The following is a 25833-nucleotide window of genomic DNA, read 5'->3' as shown; positions in this document are numbered from 1 at the left end:
GTTCATCACCTAGACAAAGCAAGAGCTGAGTAAACACAAAAGTTCAGATATGGGAGCTGCGACTGTTTAGTCTGGAGAAGAGGAGGCTCAGGATAGACCTCATAGATCTGTACAACTCTGTGAAAGGAGATTGTGGTGAGGTGGGGGTGGTCTCTTCTCCCATGTAAATAGGGATAGGATGAGAAGGAATGGCCTCAAGTTGCACCAGGGGAAGTTCAGGTTGGATATTAGGAAAAACTTCTCCAATAGAGTGGTCAGGTGCTAGAATGGGTTGCCCAAGGAGGTGGCTGAGTCACCATCCCTGGAGGTGCTCAAGAAATGACTAGATATTGTACTAAAGGACATGGTTCAGAAGTGAAATACTGGTGGTAGGTGGACTGGATGATCTCGGAGGTCTTTTCCAACGTTGGTGATTCTGTGATTGTGCAATTTCAGTCCTGCAGTCTTAGGAGATTGCGCTGCCAGCTGCATCAGGATCAGAATAATAACCAACTGTTCTCTTGTATTTCAGAGTAGTCTGTCTCCTGGAGTTCCACCTCTAATTGTTCATGCAACTGTTATATAGTAGGAGAAGAGAAGGTTATCCTCATCAGTCCCTCACTCCATGCAGAAATTTGCTCATGCAGAAGTGTGAGCGAACTGCCATAGAAATAATGAAAAGGGCAGAGTGCAGAAGTTTGGTTAAGCACCTGTGTTGTTCTCCTCCCCAGTTGCATTATTGCACTGTATTACTTCCACTCTACTTATTTTGTGTCTGCATAAAGACGTTTTAAAATCAGGTCGCATAGATACCAGGGTTGATGAACATAAGGGGACGTGGAGATTCCTGAGGAGCAAACAAGCCCAACTGAAAGCAAGGAGGTGAGGCAGCTTCATCGTGGGCTATTTGCACAACATGGCTTAAGTTGGAGGGGACCTTATTGATTGTCTAGGTCCAACCCATGGGCTGGTTGCCCCCCACCAGATCAGGCTGCCTGGGGTCCCATCCAACCTAGAACATCTCCAGGGATGGGTCATCCACAATTCTCTGAGCAGCCAATGCCAGGGCCTCACTGCTCTCTGGGTAAACATTTTTTTCCTGTCATCTAATCTAAATCTCCACTCTTAGTTTAAAGCCATTCCCCCTTGTCCTGTTACAGTAAAACCATGTAAAAAGTTGGTCCTCCTCCTGCTTATTAACTCCCTTAAAGTACTGGAATGCTTTAGTGATGTCTTCCCATAGCCTTCTCCAGACTGAATAAGCCCAAATCCCTCAAGCTTTCCTTGAAGAAGAAATGCTCCAGCCCTTTGATCATCTTCGTGGCCCTCCTCTGAACCCATTCCAACAGCTCTTACATGTTTCTTTTGCTGGGGGCTTCAGATCCGGATGCAGTACTCAAGATGGTGCCTCTCAAGGGCACAGTTTTCTCATTTTCTTCATTTTATCCACAAGGTTGTTCTTTTTTCAAATATTTAAGCGTGTCCTTACAGTTTGGGTTTCTGTTACGTGTACCTTGACTTGCTAAGGTTTTCAGTCTTTCATTTAGATGGGAAAAAGTATTGTGGGGAACTTTTTTTTCATTTCTTAGTGAGAGACTGAAAGCACCTGCTTCCGAAGACACGGTAAATTGATTCTTTTACAGATTTATTAATGCTCATCTCTTATTCACAGGCATCTGTTTAATCTGTCTAGCCAGAGTGCTACCCCAAATCATAAGCTGGCAGCTTATAAGGTTATCATTTTTTCAAAGAATTCATCTATAATACATTTGACGTGTTGGTTGAGGATGTGGATGTGTCAGTACTGTGAATGCTTGCACTCTTTGTCTCGTGGAGCTCAGGATAGCACAGCCATTTCTGTACGTTTATAGCAACATCTCTTAGTGATTAATAATTTAATTATATGTTTCATTTTGGCTTGTACAAAAGGCTTGGATGTGAATCAAATCTTTCCCAAATTGTTCTCTCTCCAAAAATTTGTCATCTGTACTAAGTTACATGTTTCCAGCAGAAGCCAACATATCCTGAGCAATAGGTGGAAGCTGATGATCTCTCTTAATGCCGATGAAGCTTCAGGTATCTGAAGGCATCTGCTTTGAATTTCAATTCAAATTGGTAGGAGCCTAATTAAAGGAGCGACATGTCCTGAGATACCAGCTAATTTGGCAGAGCAGTCCTTTGAGCAGAGAAGTCATCTGTTGTGATTGTAAGGATTATATTTCTGTCCATCGAGAAATTTTAAAAGCTGCTTAGATGTTGGAAGAGAGCAGAGGTGGCTCAGGGAATAAAGCAGTGCATTGTGCGACGCAGTAAACGCAGACAGAAGGCTGGATTTGCATCTCTGGATTTCAGGCGTGATTTAAACATCTAAACTGTGTCTGGCAGAAGATGAACGTAAAGCAAAGCTAAACCCTGTGTCAGTGACTGCATTCTAATTTTAAATTGTGAAGGAGAACCTGCAGAGGAATCTGCATCAGTTTAACCAAATTTGTGGGTAAATATATTTAGCAAAACCAGTATGGTTTAAGCAGTCAGAGGAACAACTCTAAAGATGTACGTGTGGGAATTAGATCTTTTTCCTACAGGTCCTGCATGTTTTCAGGGTTTTGTTGGGTGCCTTTTAATTCTGTGGTTTGTTGGGTGATTTTTCTGTTTGTTTGGGTTTTGTTGGTTTTTTGCCTTGGTTTTTTTGTGTTTTTTTTTTTTTTGATTAGGCAGTTTGTTTCACTTAACCATGCAGGTGTGGAAAGGCACGAGACGATAATCTCCCTCATTCTTAGGCAGGCTGTGAAGATAGATCTACATATAGATTACACGTAGATTTGCATACAGATTTCTTGGGAATTATTGTGCATTAATTACGGTCAAAATACAGTTCTGCAGTAGAGCAAAGTGTAATTATTGCCTGCAATTAGCAGGATGCTAATTCCAGTAAATATGAAGTAGGAGCTGCTTTCAGACCAGTTGCTATTTCAAACGGTCTACAAGTAGTTGCAGACTGCCATTAGATTGACCCCGAGCTGCTGCTTCACCAGATTAACCATGCCTGACTGCCTCCATCTCTCTCTGTAAGTTCACAGTAGAAATTTCTGTTCTGCCTTCCTGTGGCTGACGTCTGATCTGAACTACTTTCAGATTTCCAATTGATTTGAACTGCATTCATTTTTTTATTCTGCAAATGAAAATGTTTAGGAATAAAATATCGTGAACGTGTGATATATTCCATATAGTGGTACATTACTATGTGTTAGTGTATTGTCATGTGTTTCGACCACTTCTGTACTAATGCAGCTGTATTCAGAGAAGATGATTTCCTGGTTCATTAAGCTCTCGTGCCCTCACTCCTTTCTGACAGAAGGGTTTGGGGAGAATGCACTGTAGAGGGAAATGATGTTTTTCTTGCTTTTTTTCTTTTTTGGTAAGGCATCAGCAAATGAAGTGCTCTAAGCTTAAGAGTGTCCAGATTACATCTCACACAATAGAAGTAAAGCAATATAACTTTCTGATCAGAATGGTCTGAAATGTTTCATTAAAATAGAAAGATTTTTATTTGTCGTAGCAGCTTTACAATTTGTGATACGGTTATGAAACAGATGAAGCCAATAATAAAGTAATCTCTCTTAAAAAACTGCCATTCAGTTAGCTCTGACAAGTGATTGCCTAATTTCTTTGCAGTGATTCTTTAAAACAGTCTCCCACATTTAGTGACAAATATATTTGTAGTGAGAAAGACAGATTTCCTTATCTAACTACTTTGTCTTTCATTGTATAGATTCTGGTGAAGCTGCGTCCCTTGCCATAGAAAGGGAGACATAGCAGTTTGAAAACGACAGCAGTAGAAGGCTTGTTCAGAAAGGTCAGTATTTCTTTGTTATCTTCAAAACAGCTGCTCTGCAGGGAATCTGGTAGGTAACCTGGAACAGATTTTGATTTTAGCAGTCACCTACCTCTCATGGCATTTGGCAGTCATTTAACACTTCAAAGGCTTTGGTGCAGCTGTGTGCCCATGGAGGGGCAGATGCCCCTTTGCCACAATATCGTGTTGATGAAACCATGCATGGTAGTATTTCACCAGTATGTTCAGAAATACATTGTTTAAGAGAACCTAATAAAAAATAGTGGTAGCCCTGGGCTGTATGTTTGAGTGTTTTGCACAAGAGCCAAAAGCAGTTTGTAAGGGAAGGTACACACCCTGCAGCTCCTATGGTAAATGCAGCAGGACTTATTCTTTCCCCTAAGCTGTTCGGTTACAAGAATGGGAGACTGTTCTGTGCTTCATGAGAGGTGTGGGAAGGTGGAGATACAATCTTGAAAAAAAGAAACAGAGGTTGAGAACAGCCACACTGTGTGCTCCACGTGCTTGGGAATAAATGAAAGTAGCTTGTAATGCCCACATCAGCCATTATTCTATTTGTTTTTCTTCATTCTTAAGAAACTTGGATACAAAGATAATCTGGTTTGTAGGTGTTGCTGTCAGAGCATTAATACTTAACAGTAATTTGTTCTGACTTTCAAAGCTGTGGGGAAGTATCCTGAATATGTACTCGTGCATTAAGCTGCAGACAGTGTCCTCTTTGGTCACTGTGAGGTATTTCTACAGTGGAGTACTGCTGACCAAGATTCCCTGGGTATCTTCTAGTATCCCTCTTGCAGGAAGTGGAGTAGTTAGGTAGAACTTGTCTACTTGCTCTGGGCAAAAGCTCGCTTGATCTTGATTTTCAGTATGAATACAGACCATGAAAGCAGGGCCTCACGATCCTTCTGATCCTTAAAAAGGATCCTTCACGATCCGTAAATAACTCGGTGTTGTATGGTAAAGCTGTGTGATCCACTGCTTAGTTCTGCACATTAGTAGAACAACTTGGGATTTTTACAAATGGGCTTCTTGCACGTTGTAGATGCAATTCCATTTTTTGCCACTGAGAAAAAAAATAAAAATGGTGTTTCTTCTGTAGGTAGTCGTTGAGAACTATATATTGCCATTCCACTCAGAGTGAAAAGGTAGCATTTTCCCTGTGATTCTGCATGGCTTTAAAATGGTGTTGAAAGTTGGGATTAGAAGACACGTACTCTTCATCAAATCAGTGTTTACACTGCATGTTTTTCTTCATTTACATTTCAGCTTCCCTCTCAGGAGTCAACATCCCTTCTCTCTGCATGGAATTCAGTTTTGAGAGGCAGAAGAAAAGTGGATCTTTAAGATGTAAAAGCATCAAGAAGTATCATTTGATTGGAATCTGCATTCTAGAGTGCTTCTCCAGAAATCCTGCAATCCAGATGTTTCAAGGCTTTATAAGTTGAAGTTATGGAGTGAACAGAGCAGTTTTACAGAGTGATTCTGGCCAATCTTCTTTGGCCTGCTCTCTTTATTTTATAAATAATATATATTTTTTATTCAAAATAGGTTTAAAAAAAAAGTATTGATGCGAGTGCGTTTCCAAAGGCCTTTTTGTTTTGCAAGCATCAGGGACTTGAGTTCTCAAAATTCTTCCAAGCCATAATATTCTTGGGGATGGTATTTACACTGACACTGATGCTCTAACCTCCTCAGCCAGGTGGCGTTTTCTAATATGTTTAAAGTTCTGAGTCTGTTCCACTCAGTGAGATACAGATTCACTTAAATTTGGCACTAAATTGATAGTTGATACATTTGTGTTGAAAGAAAAAGCACTGAATGTGTATATATACATGTGCAACTGTGTATGGAAAGGGAACAATCACGTTGCCAGTATCAAGATTCAAGAATATTGTGGCCACAGATGCTTTTTTTTCTGGGGCAGTGTAAATATCTTACAGTTTGAGTTACAGTGCCCTTCAGTCCTGCTTAGAGTTACCTAAAGCGCAAACAGGAATCTTAGGCAGCTCAACGTGCATTAATTCCTAGGGCTAAAAGGACAGTGTTTGCATGGTAATCAGAGCATTATCAACTCGTTCCCAGGCCCCTGTTCCAAGGAAAATCTTGTTTGTGAAATCAGAAAGGAAGATGTAGGTTTGAAGCACAGGAGTTGGAAATGTGTGCTGAATATTTAGCTCCAACAGTCACGCTTGGACTGTCTGTTCCACAAAGGTGATTTCAGCCCCATAACACTGAAGGGACTTGTGATGTACTGAATTATCTCATACTTCCTCAGTAGATGTATTGAGTGATATTTAAAAGGTTTTTCAGGACCAAGAGGTGATTAGATTCTTTATTTTGCTCCATTTGCAATTAGAGGAATGTATTGTTATTCTTACTGTGAGGAATGGAACTGAGAATTTGCTGGCAGGATTATATGTATTTTTCTAGATCCAAGTCACTATTTTATCTGCATGATTTAGAGCTGGCAACTCCATCTCTCGTGTTGGAACAAGGTGCATGTTTACTGAATTGGTATACTACTTTTAAGATCATTTGTTAGCATTTTCTATCCTGGTTTTCTGTTTGTTCTTCAGCCCGTTTGTGTCTGCTTTAACAACAGAAGCAGTTGTCATGAGAAATCATCTGATCTAAGTATCTGTTGGTGACAAAGGCCTTGGCTGCAGATTGAGACTCCTCTGTTTCCTCTGTCGTGCTACCAGTGGCAGTATGTTAGTGGCACAGAAGAGATGCGTGGAGATGTTTTGTTGATGAGTAGATGTTTAACTGCAGGATATAAACCGTGCCCTTTGGACGTGGCATTTTATACATCAGGCTGTACTTAGGAGTAGCACAGGCGATAGACTCAGCAAAACTGCTACTGCTGAGGTTTAGTTCTCAGAAATTAGGGTGAGTTCTCCCTGTCTAACTTATTTTCCTTTTTCCTCAGAGTTCTATGGAACGCTCTTGGAGTGTCCCTACTTTGGCTGCTTTGGTTGGGTGGTTCTGTCACCAGGTGGCTGTTGACCACTGAAACTGTTTTTCTTGTTAAATCTCAACCTGCATTTCTTGTGAATGAATCTGGTGCTCAGATTTAAGCTGTGAAAGGCAGCACTAGAATTGATCACATCGTTTCTAGTAAAATGTATTCTGGAGGTGGATCATGCAAAGGAGGTGCCAGTTATTTGCTGTAGGAAGTGTGTAGGAATTTAGCACCGTTACTTGTGTATTTGTGCCTTTAAAACTCTAAATTCCTTGTATATAAATCAGGAGGATAAATTGCTGACTGTTCCATTCTGCCAGCTGAAGTGTGATTTTCAGATAGGAATATCAGAGCTGTGTGAAGCTGTGTGGATTTACAAGGGTTTTCTGAGCAGGGTCTTGTGTCCTTTTGAGGTTTGGTTCTGTATACAGCCATGTCATTATTTTAATGCCATTTCTCTGCCAAGCAAAGCAGCAGAAGAGCTACCTAAAAGAACTGTGGGCTGCATCCCCACCATCTGTCTAGATGCAGCACTGTTCATTAGTTAGTAAGTAAAATCCATTTTTGTCTTGTGGTTACTATTGAAACAGATATATTTATGATAATGCAGCTATCCAGTTCAGATTTAGAAGCAGCTTTAAAAGTTTCTAACTACCTAAACGATGCTTTGGCATCTGTCCCCATCTTACTCTTATTAAATGGACTTGCTCATAGTTATGGCAAATTCTCCTTTTTCTTACAAGCAGCTCAGATGCACAAACACTCCTGCAGGTAAAAGTGATCAACAGTGTGATAGCTCAGGGCCACTTCAGTATCTGCACCACTCAGGTTTTTGAATGCTTCAGGATGGAATGTGAAACTGAAGGAGAAAAAACTCCGGTGTGTTTGAGTGACTGAACAAACTCCATTTTGTTCTCTTCTGCTTAATTGAAAGACATATACTTGCTCTGCTAATTGCACTGTGTATGCTGAATTCCAGGGCAGTGGGTGCTGTGCTTTAACCTGGCAGCAGCTCAGCACCATAGAGCCACTTGCTCACACCCTCCCAGTGGGATGGGGGACAGAAATGTGAAAAAACCCAACCAAACAAAAAACAACAACAAAAAAACGAAGTAGAACTCATGGATCGAGATACAAATTATATATTAAGAAAAGGAAGAGGAAAAAAGCATGACAGTAATGATAATTATAGATATATCATCAGTCTCTGAGCAGCAGCTGCCCGCTCAGCCAATTCCCCATGATTTTTCCAGGTTTTTTTCCACGTGATGCTATATGATATGCTATGTCCATTTGGCTAGTTGAGATCAGCTGTTGTGGTTCTGTCCCCTCGCTGTCAGGACAATTCAAGGAGTAGAGAAGCTGAAAGGTCCTTAGCTCCATGCAGCACTGCTCAGCAGCAACTAAACATCAGTGTTCTATCAGCATTGCTGTTCTCCTAAAGCCAAACTCTGCATTGTGGCAGACACTACGAAGGAAAAATCAACTCTATCCCCACTGATAGCAGAACAGTCGTGCAGGCTCCTCTGCCTCCCAGGGTCAGAGCTGATGCAGAAAGCTGCAGTGAGAATTCTGGGAGGTGTTCACCAAAGCTGTAAGTGAGCAGCTGGATCCCTGCAGGAAAAACTGTTTGTCCAAATATTGCTGCTGAGATCTGTTTGCTCCATGCATTACTGCAGCTGATGCTTCAAACGTCACTGCAGATGACCTAATAAGGAGAACACTGTTTTTTTCACTTGACATTTTTGGGCTTTAAGAAACCTGTTAGAGATCTGGGCAGCATAAAAGCAGTGATTTTGACTGCGCCTCCTGCTACCTATGACTTTAAAGCTGGGTTCCTATTTAGTTTATTATTTCACTTTATTTTCTTAGATTCTGTACTAAAGTTGCATACAAAAAATGTAGTATATGCAAGTTCTGCCAGGTCTGCTAGGTAAGTGCACTGGGAAACAAATGCTTCAGGCTGTCTGCAGGCACTGCTGCAGGTAACAGAGCAGCTGAAGTGTTCAGCTGAGTGCACGTACCTCTTGGATGGGTAAAATGCATTTCCACCTTCACTGGTACGTGGGCTCGGTCTGTGTGATACATTGTGGAAGAGGCCCAAAGTAACTTCTGTCCTCAGTGAGTATCAGACTGCCAGGCATTGTAGAAGCATATGTCTGTGGAGAACAATTGTGCTGGCCTAGCTTGGTGTAGTCAAGGGAGGTGGGAGAGCGCTCTATGTTGCCAGCAGGCTGCGGGCACAGCAGTGCTTGGTGCCTGTGGATGACACACCTTGCCTTTGGCCTTTCATGGTCTCTATTTAAGCTTTTTATAAATGCTTCCTATCGTGGGAGTGAGAGCTTTTCCAAGTGGGTGCCATCATGTGAAAGAAAGAATTCTCTTGCTGGATTGCACTGTTGTACCTGCTGCCCTGTCTTATCCCTGTTCTCTTAGGCTAACGCTCCAAAATAATTCACCACTAACAGCCACCTCCTCACCTCTCCCATCTCTCCCATTTACATTCAGGTAGGCTATATTCTTAGAGAAGGCATCATATTGATGCCTCTGCGGATTGTATTGTGCAAAGTCCTATCTTTGGTTGGTGAGTGCTGTCCAAGGAATTAGGACTGTGGTAAGCATCACTGCACTGCACCTTTTTTCTCTTGCTGAATCAGAACAGTGTTTTTGGAGTAGAAGATGGTTGTATTCCTCTGATCAAGGAGTAGTACTGTATGTGTTAGTAAGCTGTACTAGTGCATGTAGTGTATTGTAGCTGATGGGGCCGGGAAGCTTTTTAATAGCACTACAGCAATGAATGTTTACTTCCTGGAACAAGCCAGAAGTGTGATTCAGCAAAATCTGTAAGAGCTGTAGTTTTTATATTCTGTATGCTGGACTGAAAGCACAACTTAGTAGTTAGTTACAAAACTTAATGTGTAAACTCTGTAACATAATATGAATGTAAAATGTCAGGGAAAAGTAGAAACTAACCTTTTCTTTCCCCTAGTTAGACATAAAGGAAGATGTGTTGCAATGCATTCAGGGACCAGCTGCCTCCGATGCAGTCGATAAGCCAGCAGCACAGATTTGCTGTTTGCATAGCTGGCTCAATCATGAGAGTGTTGAATTAGCAGGCTAAGGAGGTACTGTTGATGTTGTTTATTAAGCCAGAATTAATTAACTCAGAGTCACATTTTCATTTTCGTGACTCTTCTGGTACAAAGTTTCAAAATTGATCCATACTACTTGAAAATAGCTTGATTTTATTGATATTTTTCCAATTCTGTCAGCTTCTGTTTTGTTACAAAGCACTTGTTCTGAAGCCACCAATTAAAGCATCTCCATGGTAGAGTGGCTTTTTTCATTAAAGTAACGGCCTCAAACAGTTGGGCTGTGATGAGCATGTCCAGGCTGTGGCATTATGATGTACCCTTCCTGCTTAATGCTTATTTCCTTTTCTGGTAATTAACATTGAGAACTGTGCCTGCCCTTAGTTTTGTTCTTGCTCTACTTCTCTTTTCCCTTTTGCTCTTCCTCCTGAATATGTAGTTGAAATATCTCAGCTTTCAGCTGTTCATGCGGTTTTGTTTGGATACTAACAAGGGGAGTGGTGTCACTTTGAACAGCTGGGCCATGTACTTTATTTGTAATAATCTTCATGTTCGTCAGGGACTGATTTGTGATTCCTTTTGTTCAGCTTGCTTTGCTCAGAGCAACTTTCTGCACTGCTTCACTGTTTCCTAAAAATCTTTGTTTTCTAGCTTCAGTTTGAATTGTAAACCATATGAAGTAAAATGTAAGTTTACTTTTCAAGTATGAGCACATAAGCTGGTTATGCCTTCATGCTGCTTGAAATATGTATTTTTTCTGCATAAGGTTTTAGGATTTACAGCAGTATTTGCTAAACCTTTAGTGAATAACAACCACTGTTTTATTCAAAAAAAAAAAAGTAGGTTTCTGTTAAGAAAAAAAAAAAAGAAAAATAGATTATTCTTTGTTTTTATTTAAACTCTGCTTAAAAAAAAAAAAAAAAAAAAAACAAACCAAAAAAACCAAACACAATTGGTTGCATCAAATGCTAATATCAAACAGCTGATGTAAATCAGAGGTGTTACACCTGCTGGCATTTCTGTAATCTCAGGACTTACTGGGCTTAAACTTCTTGCTGGGGCTACAGGAAGCGTAGGGAGGAAAAAATGTGTTTGTCCTCTCTGTCTTTCTGAACTGGAGCTGTGTGCTGCACTCCTCAGATCACCACTCTCCTCTCTAAGAGAAATGAGATTCCATGGTTTTTTGAAAATGTTGGCCTATTTTCTTTTCCCTGCCTGTTCCTGGAGGACCCAGGATGTGCACAAGCATCAGATTCTTGTATCAGCATCTGACATCGTGCTGATGTAATGAAGCTCCTGGGTTGGTGCAGATATGGCCTCCAGGGAGGAGCAGAGGAGGTATTTCTGGCTCAGAGGTTACGTGAGGAGGTAGGTGGGACTCTTGTGCTGATCTGAATGAAGTCCATGTGCAGGCATTCTTCTTTCAGTTATGCTCACTTGTAACTTCTGTTGTGCACACTGATATATGTCTCAACCTGAGCTATTCCAACTGATTTGGGATTGCAGTGTTGGAGCTGAGAGCCTCCAGTGCTCCCTGTCCCAGCTTCCCTCTGGCTACTAACATAGAAAACAGAGAAGTTGCTGTAAATTACTCTCTGTTCAGCTGCTCTTCAGCTGAGAATCATTTGTCTGATTTGAAAATGGGTAACTCAAAGATAAAACTTAATTAACTCTCAGGATTAGATTTCAAATCTCTGTATGTTAGAATTCAGCATTAGAAGCTGTTTTTATGTTGCTTTAAAATAAAGCAGTTTGGCTCATTAGTGTCGATGGATGGTTTTGATTTGGTCGGAAACCTTGCATGAAGCAGGACACGAACCTACAGCTGCTTTGGGACTAGTCAGCTCCATTTGAGAGCCAAGATACTACCTCTTCAGCTGGGCCAGAGCTTTCTCTGTAAACCACTGTAGTGTAGAGAGCTTTTCACATCAAGGACAACTGGCTTCTTGGGCTCTGTGCCAATAGCTGCTGAATTATTTGGAACAGTATAATAAACTTCCTTTTATTGATTTATTGCTTTCAGTTGCTTGGGAGGTAACCAGTGTGGCCTGGTGTTGGTATTTATTAAAATCCTGAGCCTGTAAGATCTGCATAGCTAACACTATTCTGTTCAATAATGGAATGACACTCAGAGCTTTGTGGTTTGATCCCTTAATTTTGTAGAAAGCAAATGTTTTCCAGGGAACGTTGCAAACAGCCTGCTGGCAGCATGTGGATGTTTAGCGTAGAGTTCAGGAGTTTAATGCTGTTGCCAGCATTGATACTTTTGATATCAAAGGGGTTTTTACAAAAGCTTTGGATACTTGTTTTTACTGTCCAACAAATGTCTTTAATATGATTGTTTTGTGTGTGTTTCACTAGCATTTTCCACGTGTTTGTATGGTTTCTACAGGTGAATGTACTGTACATTCTGCTTTGTCATTTTCTATTATGGTTTATACTAGAAAGCCTGCATGGTTTATACTGTATCGCAGGCAAGGACTGCATTAAAACCATTTTTGGTTAATTTATTATACTTGTGAATTCTTATTTCCTAGGTCTTACAATGTTTTCCCTTGAGCACTGGCTATCTCTGGAAGCCTTACACAACTTTAATTAACTGGAATTATTATTGAGTAGAGAAGGCTCATTTGTACCAAGAAAAGGATTCAGAGAATCCTGCCTCCTTGTCTTAGCAGCGCTGTTTGGAGCAGCCAGGCCACTCAGTGGGATGCTTACCTTCAGCCATTTGACAAGAAGTAAGAAGCACCTGCTTGTGATGGGCTTGTGAGGGCGCAGTACAATCCTGCATTTCCTAGAAGATGGACATTTGTAACAGGAGTAACAGACTGTATTGTTTTGATCTGTCCGTTTTTCAAAGTTAGATTAAAATGAGATGCTAGCTAGTTGACTTGTTGCATATTTTGTACTTACTGCCCCAGATCAGAAGGACAGAGTTGGCAAATAGATGAATGTCTAATCTGATTCATACAGCCTGCCCTGAATGTTTTGGAAGAGTGCAAATCAAAGGGGGCCGCATCTCTCTTTTGACTTTGAGCCCTGCTGCTCACTGAACCCAACTTTTTGCCAGTTCACATTTCTGTAGAAGGGTTGGTGAGACAGACTGAACCACAGATGTTTTAAGAAGAAAAACTTCAGCACTGTAGAATTTCTGTAAATAGTGCTTCTCCCATTCTTAATTCCCACCTCATTTGCAGACAGGGCACACGCACAGCAACAGGAAGATTATTATTTCAGTACCACTGATCAAAACAGCTGCAGATGTCCTACTTTTGAAAGTAATACACAGAGATCAAAATTCAGAAGTGTTTATCTTTTAGTTTTGGCCACCATCCAAATGAAAACTGCCAGGAGTGCAACGCGGCTGCTAAAGATTACAGTCAGTTCCAAGTGCACCCATCATTCTCAAGTAATGAGAGTGGCTGTACTGGCCAACCTGGAGCGATGGAAACATCAGCACTAGAACGAAGCGTACACCTTCATCACATAATTGTTTTATTTTGCTCTTGCAAGCAGCCACAAAACAGGCTATAGAAGAATAAATAAATTAAAGCAGAGAGTGTAGCAGTTTATGCAAGTACAACATGAAGATGCTTGACTTTGCCATGATTTGGTGTTTGTTACTGCACTTGGTTCTGTGTTGGAGCAGTAACCAACAAGAAGTAATCTAGGTCAAGTATTTCCCCCTTTGGCCAAAGAGATTTTTAAACGTGCCCTCAACCAACTCTGCTAGAAATAATAATAAAATGTAGAAAAAAAAAATACCCCAAAACCTCTTATGTAATATCATACAGTCATTATCAGTTTGTTCCAAGTGTGTCAGTCCGTTCCAAAATACTTCTGTCCAAAGTGTGTTGGTGCAACTGGATGAACTTCTGTAGTTAAAATTGTGATCTCTGGGAATTCCTGGATAATAGATTTGGCACCTTTTGAGAGAAAGAGAAAGGCAGTAATGAACGTGGCACTACAGCTGTATTTCAGCCCCACCTGTTAAATCATGATAAGCAGAATTGTGTGGATGGCTCTGCCTCTGTTCTTCCGTCTCATTTCTGCCTTCGCTGACTGCCTACAATTGCAAAATGCTGTGCACTGTCCTGGGTTTTCTTATTTGATTTTAATCTTCTTTACCACACATGTAACTTCCAATCTGATCACCACTGTGGTTACAGCACAGTTGATTTTTGATAGCAATTTCTGCCGTGGCCAATTTTTAAGAGGACCCACAAGATCCATGTTCCTACTTCACACAAACAGCTGGCAGACCAGCCCAATGCAATCCGTGGGCTCCTCTGCTTTAGAGCAGCAGGAAGGTTTGCATTACCTGGTGGCAGTGCTGCAGTCTGTGCTTGTAGGAATGCACAGGCTTTAGGAATCCCCACTTAAATGTACCTGTTCTCCCTCTTCTGCCCCTCACAGCCCCTCAACTTACCGTGAGGTGTGGAGAATAGGCTTAGCAGGATAATGACACTTGGTTGTACGCCATGTTCTATAAGAACTTTTACAGCCTCAATTACAGTATTACCAGTACCTAAAAGAAGAAAAAGGAAGATTTTCTCCTGTTTGAAGCACTCACCCTAAGCCAGCTGAGGTTAGTTGTCTGCATTAGTGCTGGTGTGTGGCTGAGTGCAGATGCTGTCCTTTCCCACTGGCCGACTATCACCTCACAAGCACTAATTATAGAAGACTTTGGTCTCCTGACAAAGGAACTTCATCTCTACATTAAAATAACTGACTGTACCGGGTCTTAAATGCTGAAGTCAGTGGATTTTATTAGAGCCCTGAGGCAGGAACGCTCATCTAAAATAGCAATTAAGAGCTCCGTGTGCACGAACAGAATTATATCTTAAACTGGAAAAGTTACTTCATCCTGATGATGTCCTGATACATTTTTAATTGCATTTAATTTTAAAATAATTTAGAATTAGAGTATTCATCAAAAAACTCTTTTAATAGTGTAACAAAAATACTGTAAGGAATCTTTTCTCACAGAAATTGAGTTTTCTAAATGTTGCCATCAGACTGTAATGCATCAGCCTTTCTCCCACTCAGCCGTACCCAACTGATTTCTGCAGTCACGTTAATGCAGGCTGACCAAATCCCTGCTCTGTCACCTAAATCAAACCACACTACAATAAAAGCCCCTGAAATTCAGAAACTTTCTTTAAAATACAGAACCGTCGCTGCTCAGGCAAGCCCAGCCATAAATGACGCGGATACTTACTTAGTATTGGGTACATAAGAAGAACTTTTCTCCTGTAAATGTCTGGTGGAAACTTAGCATAGTACACTTTTGCTCTCTGAGTTTCCTCGTCGCTCTGTATGAGGATCTTTCCGATGCGGATTGATCTACAGCAGTCCCGTAAACCTTGTTCCATGGCTTCGCCTCAAAACAGCAGGAAAAATTGTTATGTGCTAAGGAAGAGCACAGCTACAAGATGCTACAGTTAAGCAACACAGCCCCAATACTGTATCGATGGAGGGTTCCCAAAAGGAGCTTTTCTTGGTTCCAAGTTTTTAAAAGACTGTAAGCTATTTTATTTTCCTCTGTTTAGACAGAAAAAGTCTGTTCACTGTTACTTAGTTCCCAGGTGTTAGTGTTCTCATGTACATCTAGTAACTCATCTCATGAGTTCATACTAGTGCATCTCTGTACTAGTGCTAAGCAGGTTTTCAAGGTGGAAACATCAAAACAAACTGCGTCATAATTTACACGTGGTTTGGAAAACACCTTTGAGCTTTGCCCAGAGACACTGCAGTGCAGAAGAGCAGCACGGGAACCTGTGGGGATTCCCAAAGTTTCAAACACAATAATACTGTCCCTGTCATCACTGAGCACAACTCATCTGGAGAGCTATTTTTGAGGAGGAAAAAATCAGAAACAAACAAGGAAGGAGAGTTGTTAGAAAAGAGGTAAGATGAAATCTGCTGCAGTTATTTGATAAAATATTGAGGAAACATTACTTGACATTCTGTGATCAAGAACACCTAAGAAAGAATGGTAACTAGCAGGTTTAGCTGAAACTGTTTGCAGAGAAGTGTGGTTGCACTTTTTCAAAAAGAAGTTGGTTACAGGTTTTAGAGATGTATAACTCGTACTCATTCAACAACCAAAATCTGCCTACCACTTCTCATTATGCTGACTCCACAGTTTCCCTTTTCAAATTTCACTCCTTCATACTTGTATCCTAGGAGAGGAAAGAAACCAAATGTCAGTGGCAATGATTGCTCCCTTCTGTCCCTTCCTGGTGCCCTTTCAGGGCACGCTATTTTAAGTGACCCTGGTGTGAATGGAAGGGAGATGCCCCCACATACCAAGGGGACAGTGCTGAGCTCCATGTATCTCAACAACTGGCATGAGCCAATCTGCACACCACACCCTGCAGTCCTCCAACAATGGGAACAGGACCAAAAACTACTAAAAAATTTGTGCTTTCTTTACTTGTAAATTGCTTCAGAAGTGGCATTGCTGTGAAGAATGTGGCAATGTTACATATGGACTCTGCGTGTTCCCATGCCTGCCTGAAAAGTCCAAAGGCTCCTTTAAAGGAGATGCAAGAGTATTTAATTAATGGACTTGAGGGATGTTCTGTTTTTGAGCTTTAAAGAATAGTAATTGCTATGCTGACAGCAACTTACAAATGCTTGGAGGAAAAGAGTTCACTATAGGTGAGCAAGAATTCATACATAAGTGTTTGGATTTCCAAGGCACTGTTCCTCATGGAGTTGGCACATCTGAGGCCCTCTCAGCTTCCTCACCAGGTACAGCTATTGAGCAGAAGGGCTACCACACTGACAGAGAGCTGACATGGTGTCAGAGGGTAAGACTCGATGGTGTGGCCAGGAATGATGGCAGAACACAGCTTCTTCACTGGCGTGACTTGTGGCCAGACAGCAAGGTCCAAGCCGCTCGCTGCCCACAGCCAGGCAAGCAGCCCCCTGAAGAACCACTGAGCTTCAGAATGGTGTTACTTGCAGGGGTACTGCCAGTCAGACTGTGTAATGCAGATAAGCTCATGGGCATTGAACTACCTGTCACCAGCTGACCTGGAACAGATGTGAAGCCAATGCTTGAGAAGTAGCTGCTGACCTACTTTAAAATGAGCAAAGGTAAGTGACTTTGCCTTTCTGAGTGCTTTCCTACACTTTAGCCAGCTTCAAATGGAGTGCTTTCAGCCCATCTTTTCTGTAACTAGAAGTAGGATAAACAGTGCAGATGATTTATTGTGAAGGATAGAGGGGAAGAGCGCACCAATATACAGAGCTGCTCTCAGCCTGAATAAATACCAGTGAAACCCTCAGGGAGAGGAGGACTCACCTGGTGCAGTACCGCTCTTACAGCAGTACCACAGGCTCAGAGCATATATTGGAGTGGTTGATACGCAGTAAGCAGCAGCTCTGCTACCTGAGTATCTGCAACCTCTTCTGCATCTTTACAGTTAATAGGAGCAAACCAAAAGTACTGCAATGAGTTTCCTCTTACGTGAACACGGCCACTTTTTATTTCCTGCTTACCATCACTCCCAGCTGGCTCCCTGTTGCAACAGGGCAGATTTAGGCTGACAAGGTAAAATCACTTGTGTAGAGTACTTTGTGAAACGTCAGCAGTTTTAATTCAGCATTACAATGTGGGCAAGTAAAGTGATAGTGCATATACAACGGGAAATTTTCATTGCAGGTTTGCAATACCAATTTAAAGCCTTAGTAAGATAATTATACGGCTGTGTTCTGTTCAGCTGTGTTGTTACGCATTTTCTAGCTTTTTTTAATACCTTGAAGGGGCCTTAACTCTGTACTCTAACTGAATGTTAAATTGTTCAAGCCTTCTGTAATAGTTCTGTGCTTTGTTACATTGATTAAGCTTCCACCTCCAGTCCTGCTGGGCAGAGGAGTAATTTCCCACATACCTGTTGGAGTGGTCACTGTGCATTCTGTGTATGGCAATTGATTCAGTCCCTCTTCAACCACGAGTCTGATCTGTAGAACCAGAAAAAAAACAGCTTGAAGGGATCTGTTATCTATGAAGATAAGAAATGCTAGCTGTTTTCGCAAGAACTCGATGAACACCTCACAGCCAAAAAAATCCTCTTTTACTAATAGATAGGGACTGATTTAAAGGACGTTTTTGGAGCAATGTGTGTGTATGTGCACAAATCAAATGAAAGCACTGAGAAGCAAAACTGGCAGGAGGAGCATTCATCAGTAATGACGTGATAAAACTGACTTGTTTTCTACCTGGCAGATAAAGGCATGAGGGACCAATCTTCCACCACTGCTGATGAACCACCAATGTGAACTTCCACTTTGCTCATAGAAAATACTACTGCAAAAAAAAGGAAAATTCCCCCTTAAGTTCCCCATCAGCTATGCTCCAAACTACATCCACATTTCTGTGCAGAAACTGCAGTGGGGCTGCCCAGGACAGCCAAGGGAACTGTAGCAATGTAAATACACCACCAAGAGCCCAAAAACAAGTCTCTTTACCACCCTTTCCTTCTGGCACCTGTGGTTGCGAGTGCACTGCCAAGCAGCTGTGCTTCCATGCTTTATGGATGGCCCAGGTGCAGCAGAGACAGCTCTGCTGGAAACAGAGTTTGTAAGTAAGTCACACATCCCTCCAGAGGCCAGAGAACTTGCAGCTGTATTCAGGCAGAGGCACTGAAACGTGCTCATCTGGGCCCAGAATGACAGCCCATGAAAGATGCTCTGGGTATTACAGATGTAGAAAATTCTCTCTGCTAGTGAGCCAAAGATTCATAAGCCAGAACTGCTCAAAGAGAGCTGCTGCCATGCCAGAGAAATCTATTAAAGCAAAAGTCACTGTGTAATGGCAGAAATGAGGTGACTGCTCCTGGGACTGAACGAGTACACCGCTCGCTTCAGACAGCGCTCCTGAAACAGCCCAGACCAGAAGGATTCCTCTGTTCTTCCATCCCGACCCAGTTCTTAGCACACACACATACAACAGGAGGAATTAGAGAAGGTTCCTTAAACTAAAATCCAGCTTTGAAGGTGTTTTTAGCAATTTTAGTATGGCAGCTTTCTTTTTTCAGGGGTGAGTTTGTGACAGCCGTGTTCAGAGGCGGTAGGCAGAGCCAGTGAAGGGGTTCAATTCACATCTACGAGGAGCAGAAGAGCAGTTCACAAGTTTAGCCAGGTAACTCAACCACTGCTTTCACTGATGCAAACTGCACATAGGAAGCGAGCCCTTCTGCAGTGTCGGTCCACTTTTTTCCGTGAAGGGAAGGCAGCTTCCCATCATACTCCTGTCTGAAAGCAGACTTGTTGCTTCAGTCAGTTCTGGACACTGTAATTCACAAATGGAAGGCACCAGTGTTCTACTACTGACAGACATCTTGCATAAACCAAGACATCCTTCATTTAATTTCAGGTTTCTGGTACATTTCCCGAGTCAGGTTTGGAAGAAACTTTTTTCCCATACTGCTTTGTTGTTGACAGGGCTGGCATCAGTCCGCATTACTGCAAACTTTTGGCAGATGAAGTAGTGTAGCTCTACAGTCAGATTACAAATCTCCTTGTTTTTACTACATGTATCAATGTTTTATGAAGAGGCTGGGAGGACTCTTTTGCTAACTTGTTGGTGCTGATAAAACTTTATGTTTGTGCTACACTTTCTGCTGCCCTCACACCGAGCTACAACAATCTCCAACCCTTCTCCCTGTAATGAAATGTCCAGCAGCTCTGCTCCCCCCATGTGGCTGCCATTGCTCAGAAGCAGAAGCTGAGCAAGTATTGCTACAGCCCCACAAGAGCAGGGAGAGGTGAAGCTTTGGTCCCAGTGTGGAGGAGTTTGACCAGATATTAAAACCATGAGTAAAAGTTAGCAACAACAAGGAAAAAAGAAAGGTTTATTTTGGAGGGAGTGGGGGAACTAAAACAAGTGTTCAATTGTCACTAAAGTGTCAAGGCTTACAAAATTCTGTTTATGCATTTAATGCTGATACACAAAACTATATAATCAATGTGCTCATTTCATTACAATTACATACTTAAGACTGCCTCTGCAGTAAGCAAGGAAAATACTGTTTGCTTTCAGTCTTCATTAGCAGACCTGTTAAAACTGCTAGCAAAAGCCAGAGCTTATAACAGACAGGAGTTTCAGCTAACTGCCACACAAACACCTTGAGGATGTTAAAATGTTTGTGAACCTGCCCTTTCTTGGCCAATTAAGCACATGAATAAAGTCACCTTACCACACTTAAATACCACTGAAGAAATCAAGTTTGACCAGTCCTTCAGGGTCCATGAGCAGAGGAATTTGGATTTAGGCAACCAGAGAAAGCAGGTTGATCATACTGGCATTTAGAAGAGGTGCAGTTGCTACATAAGGCAACCAGGCCCAGTGCAGGTAGGGATGGTGAGGCTCTGAGCAGACAAACCTTGGAAGAGGCACCCCAAAAGATACCTGTAACCCAGAGCAGTTAGGCCTCACAGTTCTTATGCCTGCCTGCAGTTTTGAGAAAAGCAAAGCAGTGGAATTCCAATAAATTAGAATTTAAATCAACTAAAAAAAAATCATTTTTAAAGCTTCAGTTGGACTGGGTGACAACCTTTGAAGGTCCCTTCCAACTGAACTAAATACTGGAGTAGCCAACATAACCTTCTCCTAATTGGTGGGAAGACAGTATTCTAACTGCATTGTAGGTGATAACTGCACTGATTTCTTAGATAAGAGTGATTTCTGGGAGAATCCTCTACCCCTTATGCTGCAGTTTTTCTCGGAAGCTGAAGGAAGGCAGAACAGCAGGACTGTCGGTATCATTCCATGTTTATACACCTCTTCTCACCTCAGGATTTCAAACCATTTTCAACGTGTGCATCACACACCCTTGCTATGGGGAGAGAGGTGGGCAGGAAGGTGAGGTGACCCATTCGGCACCACACATTGCTGCTGGAAGCAACCAACTCCTCTCCCAGGCCCCAAAACCAAACAATCTGCATGCTGCCCTCTGCAGAAAAGCACTGCAGTGCTGTGAGCTGGGGGCTGCAGGGCAGCGCAGGTGACAAATACCTCCCTGAATGTCAAGTCAGTTTTGCTCGGTCGTTGCCAAAAACTGGACATAGGACATCCTGTCTCTGGGAGACGTCTCCTCATCCTGTTACTGGCTCTTTTAGTCCACAGCACATTGCTATAGCTCCCGCTCAGCTGTATGCAGCACTCACTCATCTGTCTGGACCCAGTTTATCGGGTACCTCCCACCAAGACCTCATAAAAAAATTCTTAGGTGTCTCACTAAAAATGCTTCAGGCTTAGTGAGAATCTCACTAGCTCTACAGAAATCCTGCATGGGTGTCATCAACAAAACGCTTGAGCAATGTGTGGCTGCGGGGCAGCACGGGTCTGAGGGCTCAGCACAATCATGCAGCACCTTCAGGGCACTCTACTCAGCTATCTCTTACCACAGGTTACAATGACTGATCATTTCCTGCGCTAGAGGCTTCCTTCCCTCACCTGCTTCTCCCTCACAGACACAAGATGGGTTGTCTTCCTCAAGACTTTAACCTCTCCCTTGCAGCTGCAGGACCTCAACACTGGCAGTCAGTTTCAGAAGCCATTTGCTAACCTGTACTCCAAGTATCTTTGAATATTTCTTACATGCCATCCCCTTGTGTAAGAAACTGGCAAAAGAAAAAAATTCTACCACTATCAACCCATCACCTTTAAAATTGCTCCTTAAGCCCTCTTCCTAACGTCACCTTACAAAATACTTCCCACTAGCAACTGCCAGCTAGTAGCAAGCTTAATTTTATTCTCATTTTCCTTCTGCACCAACGTTAAAGTTGACAGGAAGGGCTGTTCTTATGTGGTGGGAACCCAGTGTGAGGCAAAATGAGAACATTAGCCAGAAACCCCTACTGACAGCAGTACTGAATGGGAAGGGGCCTGGCACCCGGACTGGAGATCTGTACCCTTTAAACGTGTGGCATTGCTGATGTTGGCCTTTGTTGGCTTTCTTCATCTTATTCACACATTTGAGCAAATGAAGAAGTTAAAGCCACAAAATAAACAAAACAAAACAAAACAAAAAAAAACAGGAAGGATGACCCACACTTGAGCTCAGACTTTCACAAGCTGTGGATGTTTCCTGTGCTGTTCCAACTTGTTCGACAGCACAAAGGACATTATGTCTATTTAAACAGTGTCTGCTGAGAACTGCTGGCACAGAACAAAGCTGGGACTGTGACTTTCTGCCTGTTCCTTATGAAGCACTATTGGCAAAGAAGGATGCTCCAGTTGGTGACTTGATCCAGCAGTTACAGGGATGAGTTTTGTTGGCTTGGACCTTTACTGTTCCTGGAGAATGGGAATGTCAGAAACATCCTCAAGAAGGGAAAAGTAGAGGGGAAAGCTAGAAAAGCTGCAGCGATAAAACGTGCTGCGGTCACAGCCTTCAGCTGTGGGCACAGGGAAGCCCTGAGCAAGCCTAGATCAGGCATGGATTAAGATTGGCTAAACCTGTCTGGTTTGGTGTTGGAATGCTCCCTGAACTGATCTTTGTTAGAGGAGGAAAGAAAGGCTTTTCTCATTAACGAGTGTGCATCTGCAAACAGGAAACCCTCACGAATACCAGTATAGGTGTGGGAGTGGGTGTTGTAAGCACCTAATTTACAAGAGATAAATGTTGCATTCCCAACAATCTTTGTTCTGACTTCCTACAATACACACAACCTTCAAACTGCTTTCTCTCTGCCAGTATCTACCCCATGGTTAAAGGCAGATGCCCAGTGTGGGTGCACACAGGGCGGCTCATCTCACACATACATGCCAGGAGGCACTTCTGCATGCAGTCAGTTGCTAATATCTAGACTGCAGGAAATGGTACAGATCTGTTCACAAGATCAGAAGTGCTTTTTCACACTAACACCGAGCTATCTTTAGCCTCTGCGCATCTCTTTTTAAACAGTCTTCTCTTATTGCTACTTCTTGCTGTCCTAAGGCAGTTGTACTTGGTATCAACAGTTTCTGGAACCCTCTGAGACGAGTCTGTAACAAGGAACAGAAGTCCTTTAGAAAGTTGCAGCCCAATCGCAGTTTCCAGTTTGGAGAAGTTCCTCTCACACCATTATTCTTGCCTGAAAGATCCATTTTATCAGTTACAAAGCACAACACCAAGAAGAAGAAATGCTTCACCTACCAGACGATCAGCAGAAAACACGAAGTCTCCTCTACTGGCTGTCCTGAAAAAGGGAACAATTTCTGTTTTAAATCGGGGAATAATTTTAAGGATATTACTTAATTATGGCAGTTCTTCAAGGACAATATATTCCAGGGACAGTTTATAGAAAAGTTTCCTGCTGGATTCCAACTTCATCCTGCAGAGATCCTGCTTCATGGGTTTTGTGGTGGGTGGAGGAGGCTGAGGGGCTGGAAACTACCGAGGGCCTGGCCTCTTTCTGCTGGCAATGCTGCTGCACTGTGTAAGCAGCAATTAAAGCATGAAAACATAAGGCTGATATTCTGGTGGTTGTTCCAGCTCAGCTCCAGCACCTCAGAAGCTCAGGTCTCAGCAGCCTGATAAATGTTCCGCGTCTTTAAGCAGGAGATCTTTGCTTCGCTTGCTCTTACATCACTCAAACCATGGGAAAACGAAAACATAAGATTAGACCAGTGAACTTGAGACTAAATGAGCAGGGATGCACAAATACCACCACAAAAACACCTCTCTGCTGGCCTACAGCTTGGATGAAACTTCTTGCCAACGTGCCTGCTTGGCTTCTGGCCCATTCAGAAGACAGGAAGAATGGGCTCACCTCTTCCTGCCGTACACTGTGCAAATATGCCACGTTGAAAGCTAGAGAGAAGTAAGACCAGGTTTTAACACCTTACTTCCCATGTCAAGACGTTGTGGTCAAGGAGCCGATGTTTACAGTCTATTGGCCTTACAAAAATCCTCCAAATTTACATCACATGCACAGCAGTTACACCCTTCTCACTGTCAAACTATGATACCCTGACACACTGTACAGAGAGTTGTGCACTCAAGCCCCAAGGTTCTGCAACATCTTATGTTCACGTGAGTGAAAGCCAAGACGTCTGCATGCCCAGTCCCTGTGCACACACAGCTAGCCATGCTAGAAGACAGTCTGAAGCAGACTGGCAGCCTCATCTTTCTCCTTGTGCACTACATGTTATTCATTATTTCAAATGCTGCTTGTTACTCTTCTCGTTCTTTCCAGGAATGACAGGCTCTGTCTAATTTTCTCCTTCTTTGACTTAATCGGAACCAGTACTCAAACAAAACCCACCAAACAAGACAAGCCTACCCATCATATAAAATGCTTCTGTTAGGATTTTGAAAGGGATTCATATTCCCAACAGTAGTGAGCGCAAATCCAGAAAACTAACAGCAAGTAGCAAGGAGTGCAGGTGGTGTATCTTGAGTTTTCTCCAGACTGGACTGTGGCATTTCAGAAAATTTACCTAAATTCCATTTAAGGGTGGAAACACCTGTGTCACACCTTTGTTTGTGATGCACTTTCAGAGTGAACGCTATGAATGAATACAAGATACCAGGCTTTAGTTACCCTGACCTTGCACAGAGACTTGGATGCTCTCACAGCCGGTTCACAGAGCCACCTTAGCCAGCTGTGCCCGGCTTTGAAGGGACGAAAGACAACAGAGAACTGCAGAGGCGTGCACAAAAATGAGACCCAAATAATTATGAAAACGACAGAGCCTTTGTGCAGCTGCAGCTGGAAAGCTGTCACCAGATTTCAAACCTCATATCATAAAGGTGTTAATTTCTGGTGGCCAGAAAAAATGAGGGGCAGAAGCACGGCCGTGCGGTGTGAGCTTTGCTGACATCAGCAGGCAGCAGGATGCAGGGCACAAGGGCTCATTCTGAACCTGAACGCTACCAACCCACGCTGCTCACCTCTGGGTCCAGTGGTGGTACTCGCATCACAGCAGGCAAATCGTGCTTTTAATAGATGCCCGCTATGTATGTTTGTCTTACGTTGCACGCTAAATTTAATACACTATAGTATCACCTTCCATGTGCCGAGCAGATACAGACGTGACCAAGGGAGGTACACTCCCACTGCCAGGGCAGCCGAGCACGGTGCACTGAATCACCATGTCCTGAGCACCTCACTTTGCACATTCGGCACAGGGGCACCATTTTGCATTCATTTTTGCGCTTCTGGTTTGGAACGGGGGGCTCACGGCCGGGGGCGGAGCGGGCCGGCCGTCAGTGAAAGGGCGGCGCTCCCCGAGCGGCCGGAGCGGCGAGCATCCTGCGGGAGCTGCCGGAACGGTGGGAGAGCGCCGGGAGCAAGGATGCGACGCGGGGCGCGCGGCCGACGACCCCGCCCGGAGCTGCCGGGAACGCGGCGCCGCCGCACGGCGTCGGGGAACGGCCGCCCCCGCCCCGCGGCACGTCACCGCAATGGCCGCGCGGGAGGCGCTGCGCAGCGCCGTGGGAGCCCCGCCGGGAGCACGCGGCCCTCCGAACGGCTCCGCCGGACGGGGCCGCCCGGGGGGAGCGCGGGTACGACCCCACCCCCGTCTCCATCCCCGTCTCCGTCCCAGCCCCGCGGGGCCGCTCACTTGTCCCTGATGATGGTCTGCAGCTCCCGGATCTGATCGTTCATGGGCAGCAGCTTCAGCTGCGCTCCGAGCGGCGACGCGCACTCCTCCGCCGCGGGGCTGGGGACCGCCGCCGCCCCGTTGCTGGCGCTGCTGCTGTCCGGGCTGGGGCTGCCGCTGCCGCTGCCCTCGGAGGGCTCGGCGAAACGGATCAGCCGGGAGCAGCCGCCCGCCGGCGCCGCCTGTTCGTCCTGGGGCCGCGGGCCGCCGGCCGCGCCGAGCCGCTGGTTGTGGCACGGCATCGCCTCCATGCGCCGGGGCCCCCTCCCCCGCGCCGACCGTGGCCGCCACGCGCCGCGCCGCGCCGGCCCCGCTGCGCCGCCGCCGAGGGGCGGGG

The 25833-nt window shown here is 43.6% G+C and overlaps 2 protein-coding genes across 4 annotated transcripts in view; one reads left to right on the top strand and one right to left on the bottom strand.

The window, feature by feature from the left end:
• The window catches only part of ZDHHC15 (zinc finger DHHC-type palmitoyltransferase 15), a 28655-nt gene extending 17899 nt beyond the window's left edge, over window positions 1-10756 (top strand). For all 3 annotated transcript variants that reach the window (XM_042825077.1, XM_042825079.1, XM_042825078.1), the window contains 2 exons: window positions 3752-3835; window positions 5102-10756. In XM_042825077.1, the coding sequence (XP_042681011.1) occupies window positions 3752-3795 (44 nt within the window). In that variant the 3' untranslated portion in view covers window positions 3796-3835; window positions 5102-10756. The remainder of the gene's footprint in view (window positions 1-3751; window positions 3836-5101) is intronic.
• Window positions 10757-13363: 2607 nt separating this feature from the next.
• UPRT (uracil phosphoribosyltransferase homolog) lies at window positions 13364-25747 on the bottom strand. The gene is made up of 7 exons (XM_042825193.1): window positions 25458-25747; window positions 23044-23086; window positions 17794-17863; window positions 16012-16074; window positions 15111-15272; window positions 14319-14417; window positions 13364-13815 (listed from the first exon to the last, which is right to left on the bottom strand). Exons 1-7 carry the CDS (start codon window positions 25745-25747, stop codon window positions 13709-13711), a joined length of 834 nt encoding a protein of 277 aa, XP_042681127.1. The 3' UTR covers window positions 13364-13708.
• Window positions 25748-25833: the final 86 nt, after the last annotated feature.

The sequence above is a fragment of the Centrocercus urophasianus genome, unplaced genomic scaffold, assembly GCF_019232065.1.
Source record: "Centrocercus urophasianus isolate 14NV4802_14NV808 unplaced genomic scaffold, USGS_Curo_1.0 seq_24, whole genome shotgun sequence".
NCBI classification, from domain to species: Eukaryota; Metazoa; Chordata; class Aves; order Galliformes; family Phasianidae; genus Centrocercus; species Centrocercus urophasianus.
This window is presented reverse-complemented; position numbering and strand designations above follow the sequence as displayed.

What these genes read in the sequence shown, in the direction of transcription:
- UPRT (XM_042825193.1), bottom strand. Translation starts at nt 25,747, where the DNA reads ATGGAGGCGATGCCGTGCCACAACCAGCGGCTCGGCGCGGCCGGCGGC. An exon ending in TCTTATGTACCCAATACTAA is followed by an intron (nt 14,418 to 15,110) that starts GTAAGTATCCGC and finishes TTCTTCTTTTAG; the next exon opens with GTACTGGTAATACTGTAATT. An exon ending in CCTATTCTCCACACCTCACG is followed by an intron (nt 13,816 to 14,318) that starts GTAAGTTGAGGG and finishes TTCTCTCAAAAG; the next exon opens with GTGCCAAATCTATTATCCAG.